The 16,177-nt window shown below is 48.9% G+C and overlaps 1 protein-coding gene across 1 annotated transcript in view; it reads left to right on the top strand.

Moving 5' to 3' along the window:
- The window catches only part of SAMM50 (SAMM50 sorting and assembly machinery component), a 34,571-nt gene that overhangs the window by 3,397 nt on the left and 14,997 nt on the right, over positions 1-16,177 (top strand). Inside the window, exons 2-11 of the mRNA XM_077914182.1 lie at positions 1,497-1,607; positions 3,945-4,046; positions 6,350-6,437; positions 8,639-8,745; positions 9,409-9,539; positions 9,774-9,861; positions 12,064-12,192; positions 12,641-12,712; positions 13,352-13,438; positions 16,059-16,129. Coding sequence (XP_077770308.1) covers positions 1,497-1,607; positions 3,945-4,046; positions 6,350-6,437; positions 8,639-8,745; positions 9,409-9,539; positions 9,774-9,861; positions 12,064-12,192; positions 12,641-12,712; positions 13,352-13,438; positions 16,059-16,129 — 986 coding nt within the window. The remainder of the gene's footprint in view (positions 1-1,496; positions 1,608-3,944; positions 4,047-6,349; positions 6,438-8,638; positions 8,746-9,408; positions 9,540-9,773; positions 9,862-12,063; positions 12,193-12,640; positions 12,713-13,351; positions 13,439-16,058; positions 16,130-16,177) is intronic.

The following is a 16,177-nucleotide window of genomic DNA, read 5'->3' as shown; positions in this document are numbered from 1 at the left end:
ATTTAAGGCAGATGCTTTAAAGGAGAAAGTTATTCTGGGCGGAGAGAACAGGTGTGCACAAGTAGGCATGTGAAGGGGGTGGTGGTTGAACTTGGGCAGAGCAGATATGGGCCTTATGGTGGGGTTCCTCGTGCTAAGGAATCTAGCTGGATTCTGTACCCCCAGGCACTCTTGAGGGCCATCGCAGTCCTTCGCAGCAGGAGTGGGAGAGAGGATGTGTCAGGACGTTACCTTTCCAGAGAACCAGTGACACTATGGAGGGAATACTGACGAGTCTGTTGAGTGTGTCTGGGAAAAGAGGATAGTGTCCCAGAGTCCCCATTGCTGCACATGCTGCAGACATCAAATGCGTACACTTAGAAAGTGCTTGTTTGTAGAAAATTGGTAGAGTAAGGAAGCAGCCAGATACTGGTTAGGACAGTTCTCCCTGAATTTGGTGTTTGTACGAGTGCCTGGTGCCACACTAGACCTTCTGAATCCATTTCTAGGAGCATCTGGGAGTCCCTGTATTTAAGCCAGCGTGTAGGTAACATATATTGTATGTGTGTTACACATTCTATTTGTCTCTGTGGAAGTACGAATACCAGCCACAGCCTGTGGAATCTTTATTCAGAAGTTGCTTTAATGCTTTTGGGATAAGCTCAGTTCAGATTGAAGAAAGTGACTGCTTTCTGGCACATTTTATGAACATACGCAGTTCCTTTTAATGTGTGAATAAGACTTTCAGGGTACAGAAAAATATGTTTTAGCAATTCGAGTTGTCAATGTAGTTATCCTAAAATGTGTCTGATTTTGGTTTTAAAAATTAGGATACTTTCTATAACAAAAAAAAACAATTTTTCTATAACAAAAAAGCTATTTTTTCTTTGCTTTGATAAATGTCTTTTTTAAAAAATATTTATTTATTTGAGAGAGCGTGCGCACATGCACCAGAGCAGGGGCGGGGCGGGGGGAGGAACAGAGGGAGAGGGAGAGAGAGAATCTCAAGCAGACTCTGCACTGATGCACTGCATCAGTGCAGACCCTGATGTAGCGCTCTATTTCATGACCCTGAGATTATGACCTGAGCTGAAATCAAGAGTCAGATGCTTAACCAACTGAGCCACCCAGGCGCCTCCTGTGATAAATGTCTTTGTGGCACCTTACTTTTTAACTATTTTTTTGTCTTACAATTGGGCCTTAGGTGTATAGGCTCAAATAGCCATAGTCCTGTAGACCTCAGTTCATGACACAGTCGTCATAGGTACATGCCTGACCCTTTCAGTTAATTTTCATCTTTGTTTTATTTATTAATATACACCGGATACCAGGGAGCTCACCACCAATCCAGGACTTGTACATCAATGGCACTTACATCTGTCCTTTGCTTCCCAGCCTCCACTCAACAGAGGGAAACATGGTACTGAGCTTTCTGGAGCACCATCTAAAGAGAAAATGCAAAGATGTTTGGGTTTTTATGTAAGTTTATTTATCTGCATCTTCTCGCTCCCTTTCAGAGTTTGGAGCCTCTTCCAGCTAATGGACCTGATTTTGGAGCCTTAGGAGAAGAAGCTGAGTTTGTTGAAGTTGAACCTGAAGCTAAACAGGAGATTCTTGAAAACAAAGATGTGAGTTTCTGCTGATGGGCTTGAAGTGGCTCCTGCCAGAGACGTTTGCTTCCCCAGACAGAAGTAATTAACCTGTCTCAGTGCCTTCATTAAAGAAGACTTGGCAGCCAGCTACGTTCTAGAAAGGCAGGCAACTCTTAGAAAAGTAGTTTCCGGTTTTAGAGAAATAGTTTATTTATGTGGGACATTTAAACTTATTTTTGAAAAAAACAAATATATTTCTGTATTTATGATATAAAAAAGTATTTCAAGGACAAACTCAGATTATAATTAAGTTTATATTGTGTCCAGAAAAAAGAGTAAAACTTTTCCTAAACTCTCTTGCCTTTGAAATTTACATCCAACTGAAGAAGTGAAAGCGCGTTTTCAGTGGTTGTATAATTAAGATCTTCTGTGGGATTCTGATCACTTTCCATTATGCCTTTCCCTAATATTCCCTATTATCCCTGCTTTAGTTTTCTCGGTTACTCATTACCATCTACTGTACTATATATATATTGTCTATTTCTACCCCCGTTAGAAGGTAAGCTCCATTGAGTCAGGAATTTATGTCCTGTTCACTGCTATATCCTCAGTGTTTAGAAAAATACCTGGCTGTTAGGTGATTGGTGCATTGTTTATTGAATGAATTAATTAAATAAGCTTTTACAGACAGTGAGGTCAGAGGTGCAGAGCCAGCATTTATAATGTTTACTGAAATGTGCACAAGCTCTCTAGCAAGGTGCACAGTTTTTAAATTGGGGAATCACGGCATCAGCCAGGGGCCAGTGCTTCAGGAGCATGCTGGGAATGATATATAGGGGATCTCTGTGGTCTGCCTGGGTTTAGGATTGATGTGGTACTTGGCCATCTGGCTACAGAGACCTTGTAAGTCTTGGTTGCAGGAAGTATAGACCTGGCAAAGGATAGGTTCAGGTAACCGATTTTCTAAAAAGGCAGGAAGATAAAAAAGTCTGGAATCGAGAAGCATGGATCATTAAACTTGAAAAAAAATCCCTGGATTAACTTTCAGACATTTGTCTTTAGCCTTGATGCCTACCTACTCTTTTGTCCTGTATCATACTTTAATAATCAGTGTTCCTGCAAAAGAACAAAACTGGACCACTTTCTTCTACCATACACAAAAAATAAACTCAAAATGGATTAAGGACTTAAATGTGAGACCCGAAGCCATTAAAATCCTAGAATTACACAGGCAGTAATTTCTCTTGACATCAGCCATTACAACTTTTTTCTAGGTAGGTTCCCTGAAGCAAGGGAAACAAAAGCAAAAATAAACTATTGGGACTGCATCAAAATCAAAAGCTGCTGCATAGCAAAGAAAACAGTCAACAAAATGAAAAGGTGTGCACATAATGGGTGAAGATACTTGCAAATGACTTATCAGATAAATGGTTAGTAAAGAACTTACACAACTCAACACCAAAAAAGCAAATAATACAATTAGAAAATGGGCAGAAGACATGAATAGACATTTCTTCAAAGAAGACCTACACATGGCCAACGGACACATAAAAAGATGCTAAACATCACTCATCATCAGGGAAATACAAATCAAACCTACAATGAGATACCACCTCACACCTGTCAGAATGGCTAAATTCATAAACACGAACAAGGGTGTTGGCAAGGATGTGGAGAAAGGGGAATCTTCGTGCACCGTTGGTGGGAGTACAAACTCGTGCAGCCACTGTGGAAAACACTATGGAGGTTCCTCAAAACTAGAATTACCCTATGATCCAATAATCCCATTGGTATTTCCCCCAAAGGATATGAAAACCTTAATTTGAAAAGATACATGCGCCCCTATGTTTATTGCAGCATTATCTACAATAGCCAAACTATGGAAGCAGCCCAAGTGTCCAACTGATGAACAGATAAAGATGTGGTATAGATATACACTGGAGTATTACTCGTAAAAAAGAAGAAAATCTTGCCATTTGCAATGATGTGGGTGGAGCTGAGAGTATGATGCTGAGTGAGATAAGTTAGAGAAAGACAAATACCGTATGATTTCACTCGTGCAGAATTTAAGAAACAAATGAACAAAGAAAAAAAGACAAACCGAGAAACAGATTCTTAACTACAGAGAACACCTGCTGGTCACCAGAGGGGAGGTGGTTTGGGGGTGGGGGAAACCGGTGACAGGGATGAAGAGTACACTTAACTGTGGTGAACACGGTGTAATGTATAGAATTGTCAAATCACGATATTGTACACCTGAAACTAATTGAACACTGTGTGTTATCTACACTGGAATTAAAAAACAAAAGACCCAGCATTTAAAACCTAAAAAAAAAAAAAGTATAATAATCCATGTCCCTTCATCATATTTAGGTGGTTGTTCAACACGTTCATTTTGATGGACTTGGAAGAACTAAAGATGATATCATCATATGTGAAATTGGAGACGTTTTTAAGGCGAAAAACCTCATTGAGGCAAGTAGTCTCCCTCCATTCCCTTCTGAAGAACCTACAAATCTCGTCTCAAAGCCCCGAGCTCCCACCCCAACCTCTCTGCTGATGACCCTGCCTCCCACCTAGAAGGGAACTTCCATTTTCCCAAGCTGAGCCCCCCACCCCAGTTCCCTGGATGCCTCCCACAGACCTAACATGTTTGCATTTACCCTTCCCTCCGGCCTTTCTTACACAGAGGCCGGTCCATCCATGTGTTCTTCACAACCACCCAGCCTTGTAATAGGAGCTGAGCACGTTGCTTGCTGGCCTCCTCCCTGGCACCCCACTTAGTGCTCTAGCGTGCTCTCTTATGGGGTGGGTGCTCTGTCATTCTGACTCTTGCTGTCTCCTCAGGGTCCTTGCTCCATTTATCTGCCATCTCCGTCCTCTCCTTGGTAGGTGCCTTCTGTCCTAATGCCCTTGGAGCCACATGCCAGCCAGAGTCTCCAGCCAGCCTCCTGGAGGCCAGGTCCAGGTGACCCCATCAGTACCCACGTTCCTTGATCTTTCCACAGTCTGTGGCCATTCCCACTTTAAAGAAAATTACTATATTTTTTAAAAAGATTAAAGTAATATGTAAGCAGTCTTAAGAAAGCATCTAACAATCCAGTATACAGAGGATACTGAACTGAAAGGTAGGCATTTCCCTCCCCACTGGCCATGGTCTCCCCAGCGGCCAGCGGGCTGGGGCTTCTGTGGGGCTTCCACATGTGTCGTGTGCACACGTGTGTAGACAGAGTAACCCCATTCCCCTACCTTTTAAGGCACCTTTCATTTGGGTTACTATACGGAGATCTTTTCACAAGAACACGTTTAAAATTCTTCCCCCTTTGTCAGGTGAAATACTCTGTCCTTGTTTCCACTGGGACTTTTTCCCTGTGAATGAGATTGAGCGCCTTTTCCGTGTTTACTGGTCATTACTGGTACTTGATGAGTTACCTGTTGGTTTCCCCTGTTTCCCATTGGACTGTTCGGCTCTTGTTTCTTTATAAGAGCCTCGGAAGTGATGTCTGTCACTGATGCGGAATACATTTCTCTTGCTCTGTTGTCTTTTGAGATTGCTTCTATCTTCCTGCTTTCTCAGCATTTTCTCTCTCCTGGACTCCCACGAATCCTGCACTCTCCTGGGCTGCTTGTCCCTCTCCTCATGTTCACTTCGGCTGCACTGTCACCTTCTCTCCCTGTGACCCTACTCACGTGTTGCTTCTCCACGTGAGGATCATCTCCCAGGGGCTCACTCACACCCCAGGTCTCACTACAGCCTGTGTAGTAGGGCTTCCCCACCTCTACTCCTTGCCAGGCCTCTGTTGCTGAGCTTCAGCCCCAAATGTGTACCTGCCTGCTAAGCATGTCCTCACGGGATCACCACGCATCTGCAGCCCTGTGTGGCTAGGGACGGAACACATCACCCACCCCCTGCCCCCAGCCCTGGCCCACCCACCCTTCTAATGGTACCCAAGAAGCGCTTGGCCCAGAGCTGAGAGTTGGGATAGCCTCCTATCTCTCCTGCAGTGACTGTCCTTGGGCTCTGCCTGCAAAATGTGTGTAGTCTGTCCTCCCCCAGTACTGTGACCTGTGCTTGTCAGCTTCCCTCCCAGCTGCGGGGGCTGCCAGGAGCAGCTCCTCCTGCCTCCTTTTGTCCCCTTTCTGTTTCTCCGTGATGATCAGGGCTCTCTCCTGAGGACATTCCACTCTGTCCTCCACTGGAAACTCCAAAGTCGCTCCCCTTTTACCTTCAGGACAAGCTCTAAACTATGTGTATTGTGAATCCTACCCCCTCTCTGCTCCCCGGGAGCCTTTCCTGCCCTGCTCTTTTACTGCTTGTCCCTCCAGGAGAAAAGGACTCCCGGCACCAGAAAGCACTGCCATCAACATTGAAGAGAGGAAAAAAAAAAACCAGAACAGTGGTTAGAAAATGCACGCAACACAAAAAGGCACAAACACAACACAGTCTCTCTTGCACCAAACACAATCGCTGTAACAACAGACTGTCATCCCTGCAGGGAATCATGCTGGGCTGGTGCATTTTGGTTAGCTTTTTTGTTTCTGTGAAACTGTTAATGCACTTGTTAATGCACTTTGCTTCTTACGCTTATTCAGGTTTTACTCTCCTGAGTGGGGTTTTGTTGTTGCTTGTGCTTCATCCATCCCTTCATGTGTCTGGTCTCCATGGAGCTCTCTCCTTGGTGACTCCGCACCAGTGCTACACCCCTGGCCTGGTCTGACGGTCACCAGCTGTGTTTCTGTCCTGGAGGAAGACCTTCTCTTTTTGTCCTCTCTCCTAGGTGATGCGGAAATCTCATGAAGCCCGTGAAAAATTACTTCGCCTAGGAATATTTAGACAAGTGGATGTTTTGATTGATACATGTCAAGGTACCTGCTGTGGCATAGTGTCTCTGATTACCCCTCCCAGCCATCCTGCAGAATCATGAAAGCTGAATGGGTGGCCAGGCATGGGTTGCACCTGGAGGTTTATCAAGCACAGAGGTCTTGGTAGTTAGCAGTCCTAGGGGGGTAATTGAATTTTTTTTTTAAATGTCAGGCTGAGGGAAGATGGGTGAACTTTGAAGATCCTGCTGTCTGAACCAGTAGATGGTGCAGGCGGTCTGAGAAGGATCCCAAGGGAGGGAGCCAGGTTTCATCCAGGATAGCCCAGCCCAGCCAGGCTCTTGTCCAAATGGGCTCTTGGCAGACAGGCTCCATCTAAGTGTGTGCTTTAAACGGGAGGGCACCAGGCATCCAGATTTCACTCTCAGTTTATGCTCATTTGCTTGTTTGCTAGCCAACTTGTACTCTTTGGTTGATGAGCACCTGCTATGGGCCAGGCCCTGTGCTGGGTACCAGGGAGAGTCCAGCAGCAAGCAAGGCATAGTCGCCTTCTGAAGGAGCTTTGGGCCCAGCAGAGCAGGGCTGGGGGCGGTGGGGGGGACGCCAGCCCTTCCTGTACCCTCCGTGCGAGCTGGAAACTCCAAAGTTGCTCCCCTCTTACCTTCAGGACAAGCTCTAAACTGTGTGTATTGTGAGTCCTACCACAATAGTCAGCAGCGCGGCCGTACCTGGGCGAACTCTGTCGTAAGCGTGTGTATGCTGGATCCAGCTGAATCTTTGCTAAAACCTGGGGAAAGTGACTAGTGCTATTTTATTTTTATTCTTTGCTTTTTAAAAAAGATTTATTTATTTACTTATTCATGAGAGATACCGTGAGAGAGGCAGAGACACAGGCAGAGGGAGAAGCAGGCTCCCTGCCGGGAGCCCTATGAGGGACACAATCCCGGGACCCCGAGATCACGCCCTGAGCTGAAGGCAGATCCTCAACCGCTGTGCTACCCAGGTGCCCCTACTAGTGTTATTTTAGAAAATATGTTTTCCAGCGAAGGAGACTGAGGCTCAGCGAGGTTTAACTTGCCCCAGGTCAGAGATGTAAGTGATAGAAGTGGCCCTTCTGCTATCTGGAGTGCTTTCCTTGGGGACAGGTCTTGTTGGCAGTGTTTCAGCTTAGCGCCCTCCTGCCTACTGTAAATGTGACTGGTATGTGGTCAGCGCGGGCACCTCTGTCGTGCTCCCCCCGGGCTGCAGCTAGAATTACCTGGGAACTTGTGGAAGAGAATGGTTAGGGAGGTAAAACTGCATGATTCTGTAGTGGGAGTGCCTGGCAACATCCATCCGTCAGACCCTCAAGAATGTATGACACCTAAGAACGAACCAAGCAAATCACACTTTGGTTCCTACTGAGGTCTCACTCTGGGTTTGTGACTTGTGACAAACGTACCACACTAGTGCAGGACGATCACAGACAGGAATGTGTATTGGTGGGAGAGAGGCTCTACAGGAACTCACTATACATTCTGCTCAATTTTTCTATAAACCTAAAGCTTCTCTAAACAATAAAGTTTATTAATTTTTTTAAAAAATGAGACCAGAGCTCCAGCCTGGGCTGAGTCTGAGTATCAAGGAGCCAGTGTTGAGGCTGTTCCTCATATGCAGCCACTGCCCTGCCAGGGTTGCAGGGTCAGCCGTGCCTTTCTGTGAGAGGCCCCCAGCCCTCCGCAGAGGCCCCGTGGTGGGTGCTGAAGCGGCTGCTGCAGACTCACACCCTCATCATCCCAAAGCCATCGCACCCCTGGCTCACAGAAGGACAGGGGCAGTCACTCTTGTATTGAGTTTGTGGCTTCTCTTGTGGGGTTACTAGAGTCCTTCTTGTCACAGAAATTCTGTGGTATAATGGCAGTTGAATTGCAGTATTCTCAAGTATTCTCAAGGACTCCCTAGGAGGAGAACAATTGCCCTTAGCAGATAATGTGTGCTTAAGCAAATGTCACTGCTCAGAGTTACCTCCTCTCAGCAGAGTCTGACTGCAGTGTGGTATCTTCTACCTCAGGAACCAGACGCAGGTTTTTAGGTGCAGAGGTGTATTGTGATTTTGTGGTGGAACGTTCTCGAACTTTAAAATAGAAGGCGTGTTTGTAAAATTAAACGAAACTTCAGGTTGCTTTTTGCCTTTTTTATCAGTGGGGTCTAAAATAAAAGCACATGTGCTAGCTTTCTTACTGTTCAATATTTCTTTGTGTATATAGGTGATGATGCGCTTCCAAATGGGTTAGATGTTACCTTTGAAGTCACCGAATTAAGGAGATTAACAGGCAGTTATAACACCATGGTTGGGAACAACGAAGGCAGTATGGTATGTGCTTCCTCAGAGCAGACCTTTCAATAAAGAGCTTTTAAAATGTGACTGTTCTAAAAACTGAGGGTAGTTCTGAGACTCCTTCAGACACCTTCATCTCGGTAGGCTAGTGCATGGTTTCTCACGAATCTTCCTAGAATCGATCATAGTACTCTTTACTTTTTAATTTAATTTAAATTCCAGGGAACACGCAGTGTTGGATGTTTCAGGTGTACAGTACATGATCCACCACTTCACAGACGACCCAGTGCTCATTGACGAGTACCCTCTCCCTCCCCCCTCCACACTGTTTCACCCCATCCCGATTATAGTATGTTTTAGATTGTCTGAAAACCATGGTACCATCCATGGTTAATTAGAAACGATCTGGGGAATGTTTGTATTAAATTTCTTATTCAAATTCCCTTGAATTCCAAATCTGTACAGTTGGTTTTCCTGGCTTTGCAGTCAGCAAGCGAGCCTGCCCCTCGCCATCAGGCATGTGTTGGGGGCACATCCACTCAGCAAAGGCACATTTTAAAGAGTAAAAGCGATTACAGATGAAAGACCCAATCTGCAGTCCACTGTTTTGTCCTGTTTATGAGGCTCCCTGAGCCAGTGTAGTCCTTCCTAACACCGTTTCTTCTGTGTAAACCACTGCTGTTTTTCTGCTCCTCTTAGGTGCTTGGCCTCAAACTCCCCAATCTTCTGGGTCGTGCAGAAAAGGTGACTTTTCAGTTTTCCTACGGAACCAAAGAGACTTCGTATGGCCTGTCCTTCTTCAAACCGCAGCCTGGAAACTTCGAGAGAAAGTAGGAAGCCAGATAGATGATTGAGTACAGTGGCCAGGTTATAAGTTAAAGTACAAGCCTTGGTTGTGAAAAGACACTTGGCTGAATCTGCTGGCCCTTGTGCAGTGTCACACATGCCGTAGCTTTCTTCATGAAGATGAGCCCCAGGAGTGTAATTTTAGATCTGTTGATTTAAATGTGTGCAAGTTATAATCACTGTTTCTGCATTTAAAGCTCTGTCCCATTGTCTCCTAGTTTCTCTGTAAACTTATATAAAGTCACTGGCCAGTTCCCTTGGAGCTCGCTTCGGGAGACAGACAGAGGAGTGTCCGCCGAGTACAGTGTGAGTAGCCCTGTGTCCTTCCCTTTGTGCACTTGAGGGAGAACAAGGTGCCTGTTTAGCTGATCGCCAGGGTCAGCAAGAGGGGGCGGGCCTGTCAGTCTGGCGCTTGGAGCGTGGGCTTCATGGCCGGGGTCACCCTCTGTCCTTTGCCCTGCTCTTGGTTGCCTCCTGACTGGGTACCTCTCCGTGAGCCAAGTGCAGACTGTCGGGGCCAGAGAGTGGCTCAGCTCCCAGGTGGCAGCTCTGCTTCCGGCTTTCTGCGATGCCGTGTGTTTGTCCTTTCTCGTGTGCATGGAGGTCAGTAGCTTCTGATAGCCAGCAAGGTCACTGCAGGTTACTGAAAGCTTTCCTTGTTGGTTGGCACTTGTTTACTTCTAGCAGGATCTGACATGATGCAGCAGATGGAATTCCTGCCATCTGACAACCTTTTGACCCCTGCCCTGTCTCCCTTCCTTTCTATACTGTGTGGCTCCTCCCCTCCCGTTCTGGGCTTTGGTAAAGGAGGGAAGACCTGGACGCATAAAGCCATGTAAAATTAGTTCCCCAAGTGTGGCCCACAGATCAGCAGCATGGCCTCATCCGTGAGCTGGTTAGAAATGCAAGTTCCTGGGTCCCGCCTGTCACTGAACCAGTGTCTAGGGGAGGATGCCTCGCATGTTCTCTCCATCTGCACCCCAGCAGTTTTGGTCTAGGAGCCCCTGCTGGAGCCCGAGCTTGAGCCCACTGTACTGCTCAGCCCCTTGTGGGCACTGGAGACACTGGCTACTCACGCATCTTAGCCTTGAAGACAGACCAGGGTCATGGAAGTCCCCAGCACGGAGGTGGGTTGGTGGCTCCTGGCTCCGGATGTGACATGAGTGCTTGCAGTTCCATTTTCAATTCTCCATGTGGCCACCTGTCCTCGTCTGACAGGAGTAGCCCTTGATGCCTTCCTGCCCACAGCGAGGGGAAGGGGCTGCCTGGCTAGCACTGCCCTCCCAGCCCCTGCCCTCCAGTAGCTCTCCATCCCCATCTCTCTCCTGTGTCCCTCTTTTATCCTTTTTTTCTAAGTTTTTTTTAAAGAGCAAGTTCTTAGGAAACTTAGAGCTTGTTTATGCACAGGGCATGGAAGAGGTGAGAGGGCAGAAGGAGGGACAGAGGGACAGAGGACTGGGAGCTAGCAGCCGTGGGTTTGAGAGATGAGGTTCTGGAGGAAGATGGAACCTTCTGGCCCCTGCCTCGTCCTCCTGACCGTGAACACAGAGACAAGATGTGTCTCCTCTGGGCAGTTGTGTTTTTCTTAGTTAAGAGCTGCCCTAGGAGGAGGGAAGCAATGATTGAGGCCCGCAGTGCACCTTCCCCAGGCTTTGGGGGAATAGCCGAGTCTCACGTGGCCCTCAGTGCAGAAGTGGCAGGCGGGCAAGGCTGCCCTGTATCACGTCTGCTTCCCCAGCACCTGACACGGTGCCTCGTGGGTACTTGCTGAGAGCTGGAGATGGGTGGCCCTGAGTTCTCGCCTTGGGAGCCAGACCAGAGGGCTACGGAGAACAGCTGGCTAAATACTGCTCCACGTCGTGTGAAGTGACCTGGCTTCCTTATAGGAGTCACGTCATCACACTTCTTGAGGTCACCAGGCAGTGTTCACTGTTCAGAAGCAACCTGGGTGTCTGTCTGTGATAGGGACCTAAGATGGGTGGGCCTGACTCTAAGGGCCCCTAGGTCAGGGCAAGAGGCAGGTGCCGTTTACCCAAGGGGTCACTTGGCTCAGGCCTCTAGTGGCCGAAGGATGCTCTTTATTCATGAACACCTTGTCTCCTCCCTCTTCTCCGGGGGCTGATGCGGGTTGCTGCTGTCACCAGGCCTGGCTTTGGAACTGGGGCTTGGAGGGCCGAGTGGGTGAGTGTCAGGTTGTCATAGGTCAGGAGAAGAAGCCTGCGGGTTACGAAGCTGTGCCCTGTGTGCAGCGTTCACGCAGGTGACCTGTCTCCTTGCCAGAGCACAGTCCTGCTGCTTTGAGCAGGATCACAGCTTTGTCCCCTTCTCCATCCCTTCCTTCCCCTCCTTCCCTTCTTTTCCTCCCTCCCACCTACCATAAAAACAAACATACAAACAAAAACCCTATCTAAGGTGTTAAATGGAATAAGATGCCCTGTTCTGATACCTGATTGGGAATGACTCCTCCATGTGTACAGCACAGAAGGCTTATCCTCCGTGTCCTTGCAGTTTCCCATATGGAAGACCAGCCACACTGTCAAGTGGGAGGGCGTGTGGCGGGAGCTGGGCTGCCTCTCGAGGACGGCATCCTTCGCTGTCCGGAAGGAAAGTGGGCACTCGCTGAAGTCGTCTCTTTCGGTAAGGGCTTTCCTGGTGTGGCTGTGCACTTAGGTGCATTGGGAGAATAGCGTTCGCCAGCACTGGACGGACCGAGAAGGGTCACTGATTGGGTGGCTGCCGGCCACTTTGTGAGTTTATGGGAACCGCACCATATTACTCTGTTGAAGCCCCGTCAGTGGTGACAGGGCAGTGTGCCTGGGAGCCGGGAAAGCTGGCAGAGTTCACTTAGGTCAGGGTCAAGCTCCTTGAGAGGACGGACCCGTGACAGGTGGTAATCTCCCAGCGGTGACTATGAATGGTCTGCTCCGCCCGCCGTCGGTTCCCTCACCTGTGAAGTAGCGACAGGGAGCTACCTTCCCAGAGGGCTTTTCTGAGGGTGAAGTCAGGTGATTGGGCGAGGGGCTGGCACAGTGGCCAGGAAGTGCACCTGCTTGAAGCGAAATACCTCGCTGCACGTTTCTTTCAGCACGCGATGGTCATCGACTCGCGGAACTCCTCCATCTTGCCGAGAAGAGGTGCTTTGCTGAAAGTTAACCAGGTAGCGATCCTTCACCCGCGTGCGACCTGCTGGCTCGGTGACCTGGGAGGGGAGAGAGCCCCACACTGGAGGCACATTTTTTAGGGGTGGATTAATGCTCCGACCCGGATGGGGTGTCCCTCACTAGGCCAGGAGGAAAGCGGAGATTTGGTTGAACCAACCCCTTGGTCACCTCAAGGCAGAGAGGGTAGCCCTGCGCCTGAGGGCCCCCGGGGTGGATGATGCTCTGTCTGCCTGAGCTTCAGGATCAGGGGACCAAGTGGAAATCAGATTTTTACATCACATGTGCCCAATTGTGCAAGTCTGGCTAATTCCTTTTTTCAAACAGTGAGTAGGCCAAACAAGCCCCGGCACGCAGCGGGATGTTCCTGCGGCTGGTATTTCTCACTCATGTGTAGGAGTAGAATATTCTACAGCATCAGTGTGTTTGAGGATCCTGCATTTCTGTCGGTCCCCCAGGACCATCTAGAACAACCAGAGTAACAACTAGAATGGAGCTTCTAGGGGACAGACAGAAGCGACCTCCTGTCTTTTTAAAAATACCAAACAAGATTAGGCAGTACTTGGAGTGACACGGTCTCAGAGCTGGCGTAGTACGTCTCTTTGCTCCATTTCCACCTGTGGGTCCTTCGCCCACAGGAACTGGCCGGCTACACCGGAGGGGACGTGAGCTTCATAAAAGAAGATTTCGAGCTTCAGTTGAATAAACAACTTGTCTTTGATTCGGTGAGTATCCAGCCACAACCTTCACCTGCACTTTTATCCTTTATTTTAGGGAACTCCGTTCCCAGAGAGTGAAAGCACAATCCAGAGGAGAAGCCCAGAACATTAGTGCTTGAAACTGAAGTGCTTGGTCTTTTCAATTTAGCCAGAATTAAGGAAACTTTGGTAGAAGTGATCATTTTTCTCTGCAAGAGGAACATTTCGGTCATTTTGTGTGGGATTCCAGGAGAGCCCCTTCCCCATTTGTCAGCTCAGGGCCATCATGTAAACATGTCTGGAGGGCAGACATGTGCCTCCTTTCCCTCTGAGGTCATTTAGTAGAAATTCTCAGTCTTCACCTTCTTAGGCTGAGTCTGCAGGGCCCTGGGCACTTCCAGGCATTTCTTTTTAAATCTTTAATTCCATTTGGTTTAGTTTCTCCTGATTTGTTCGGGAATGAGGAGTAAGGGACCTGATTCTGACCAAGGCAGAGGAGCCCCTGGCTTGTTCTCCAGTCCTCTTGGAGGCTGGTGACGGGGAACAGCTCTCTGTGCTCCCCCACTGGACACACACAAACACACACCCGCCTGTGCACTTTGCTATCATAAGACTCAGAGCAAGGAGTGAGCTTTAATGAGATGATACACATGTCTATTTCTAAAGTCTCCTATCACTGCTCCCAGTCAGCCCTGGAGTCCTCGCTCCTTGAATCTGCTTCCTGCCTTTTCCCCGCCGCTGCTGGGGCCCCCGCATTGTCCAGTCGGCAAGCTCCTCCCGGTCTCCCCCCTCCCCTCCCCACCATGCTGACACTGTCCTCACTGGACTCCATCCTGCCTGCATCCTCCTTCCATGTGTCCGCTTCCTCTTCGTGGGGTCCCTTTGTGGCTTGCCATGCTCCCACCTTGCAAGACTCTCCCCCTAGATTGTCGTGGAAGTGTCCTGCACTGGCAGTCTCCCCAGAGGATCTCGTGCCCATCCCACCCCATGGCTGCAGCCTCCATCCATGTGCTGTGTTGCCAGGCATCCCAACACCATTCCTTACATGGACACTTCAAATTCAGTGTGTCTGAAACCAACTGTTACTTCCCTCCCAAATCTGTACCCTGCACCTGGGCTCCCAGTTCCACTGGCTTGCACAGCTTTGGCCCCAGTGCCCTGACCTCCCTGACTGCTCGGAGGAGTCCTCACCCAAAGGCCACTGAGCACCAGGTCCACCTCTCTGCCCACTCAGCATCACTCAGATTCCAGGCTGTGCTTTCTCACCTTGGTGGTGATATCCTTTTCTGATAAAGGATATCCTTTTCTGATATCCTTTTCTGCTCCCCCTTTTCCTCCATACTGCAGGCATGCTGGTCTTTCTCAAACGCAAGCCCTAAAATCTCCTGTGTGAAGCTGGCACCATTGGTGTGCCACACAATCTTTGGCCTGGTCTCTCTCCCCTTCTCCTTGTGCTTTGGCTCAGCTATTTCTCATTTCCCTAAAGGACTAGGCTCTTACTTCCAGGCTTGCACTTTGTTCTCTGCTGGCTGTAAGTCCCTTCTTTCAGCTGTTCCCTGGCCCCTCGTTCCTTGCCTTTTTAAGACTTCGGCATAGGCGATCTCCTATAGGCCTCCTCTGACCTCCCAGACCAAGGTCAGGGCTCCTGCACTGTGCTCTCAGTTCCTGTGCTTTTGTCCAGGTATCGCTCTTCATGCACCCACTCACCTACCCATCCACCCACCACATCTATATCGGCTGCCCAGTACTGCCTGGGCGTTAAAAATACCTCAGTAAGTAAAACAGTTCCCACTCCCTCACAGTCTAGTGAAGGGAGACCCATGAGTAAGCAGCAAGCACGTGTGTATATACAGTTTAGCAGGTAGCAAATGTAACAAAGAATAATAAAACAGAGTAAAGATAAAATGGCCCAGATGGGGTGCTGTCTTATTTAAGATGGTCCAGGAAGGCATCTGCAGTGGGGCAGCACAGCCCAGAACAAAGCAAGGAAGCCAGCCGTAGGCTCTCTGGGCAGGAGCTATGGCACTGCCAGGACGAGCCAGGGGGCTGCCATGACTGGACAGAGTGAGGAGGAGGGACGGCGCAGAGAGGACAGAGGTTGCATCAGATGGTAGAGGACTTTGGGCACCGTATTGAAACTAGTTTCTGTTTGGAGGGAGGCCCAGTGTGGCATGACCGTCAGGGCATATGGGGGCACCTGTAGGAAATGGGAAGCACTGCTGGCAGCTCTCCAGGCCTGCTAGAGATGGGGGGCAGATGTAAAGGCGCCACTGTCCCCTCGCCGGATGAGGTGTGTCTCCCACTGTGCCCAGCCTCGCTCTTCGTGGAAGGGGTGGGGCTGCCCTCTCTGGGATGGAAGCCAAGGGAGCCATGCCTTGCTTGGGCTTTGGGCTTGTGTTTGCTGGTGTTTGCTATGTCTTCATGTGAAATTTGAAGTTGCAGGTTTTTAAAGTACCCACAAAACACTGTCAGCTGTAGCTCTCCAACCCCACAATCAGATGTTCCTGGTCTGTCGCCCCTGAGCTCTGCCCCAGAGCTCTTTGCCAGTGCCAGGCCTGCAACCAGATCTCCGTGCGGTGGCCGCCCGCTGATGCTCATCGCAGGGAAGGGGCACTGAAGAAACGGTTGTCTGTCTGTGTTTCCATAGGTTTTTTCAACATCTCTCTGGGGTGGGGTGTTGGTGCCCATTGGTGATAAACCATCAAGTATTGCGGACAGGTAAGGAATAGCAAGTGAGTGGGTGACTTGCACATGCTTGCCTTTGGC

The sequence above is a fragment of the Canis aureus genome, chromosome 11, assembly GCF_053574225.1.
Source record: "Canis aureus isolate CA01 chromosome 11, VMU_Caureus_v.1.0, whole genome shotgun sequence".
In the NCBI taxonomy this organism is placed as follows: Eukaryota; Metazoa; Chordata; class Mammalia; order Carnivora; family Canidae; genus Canis; species Canis aureus.
This window is presented reverse-complemented; position numbering and strand designations above follow the sequence as displayed.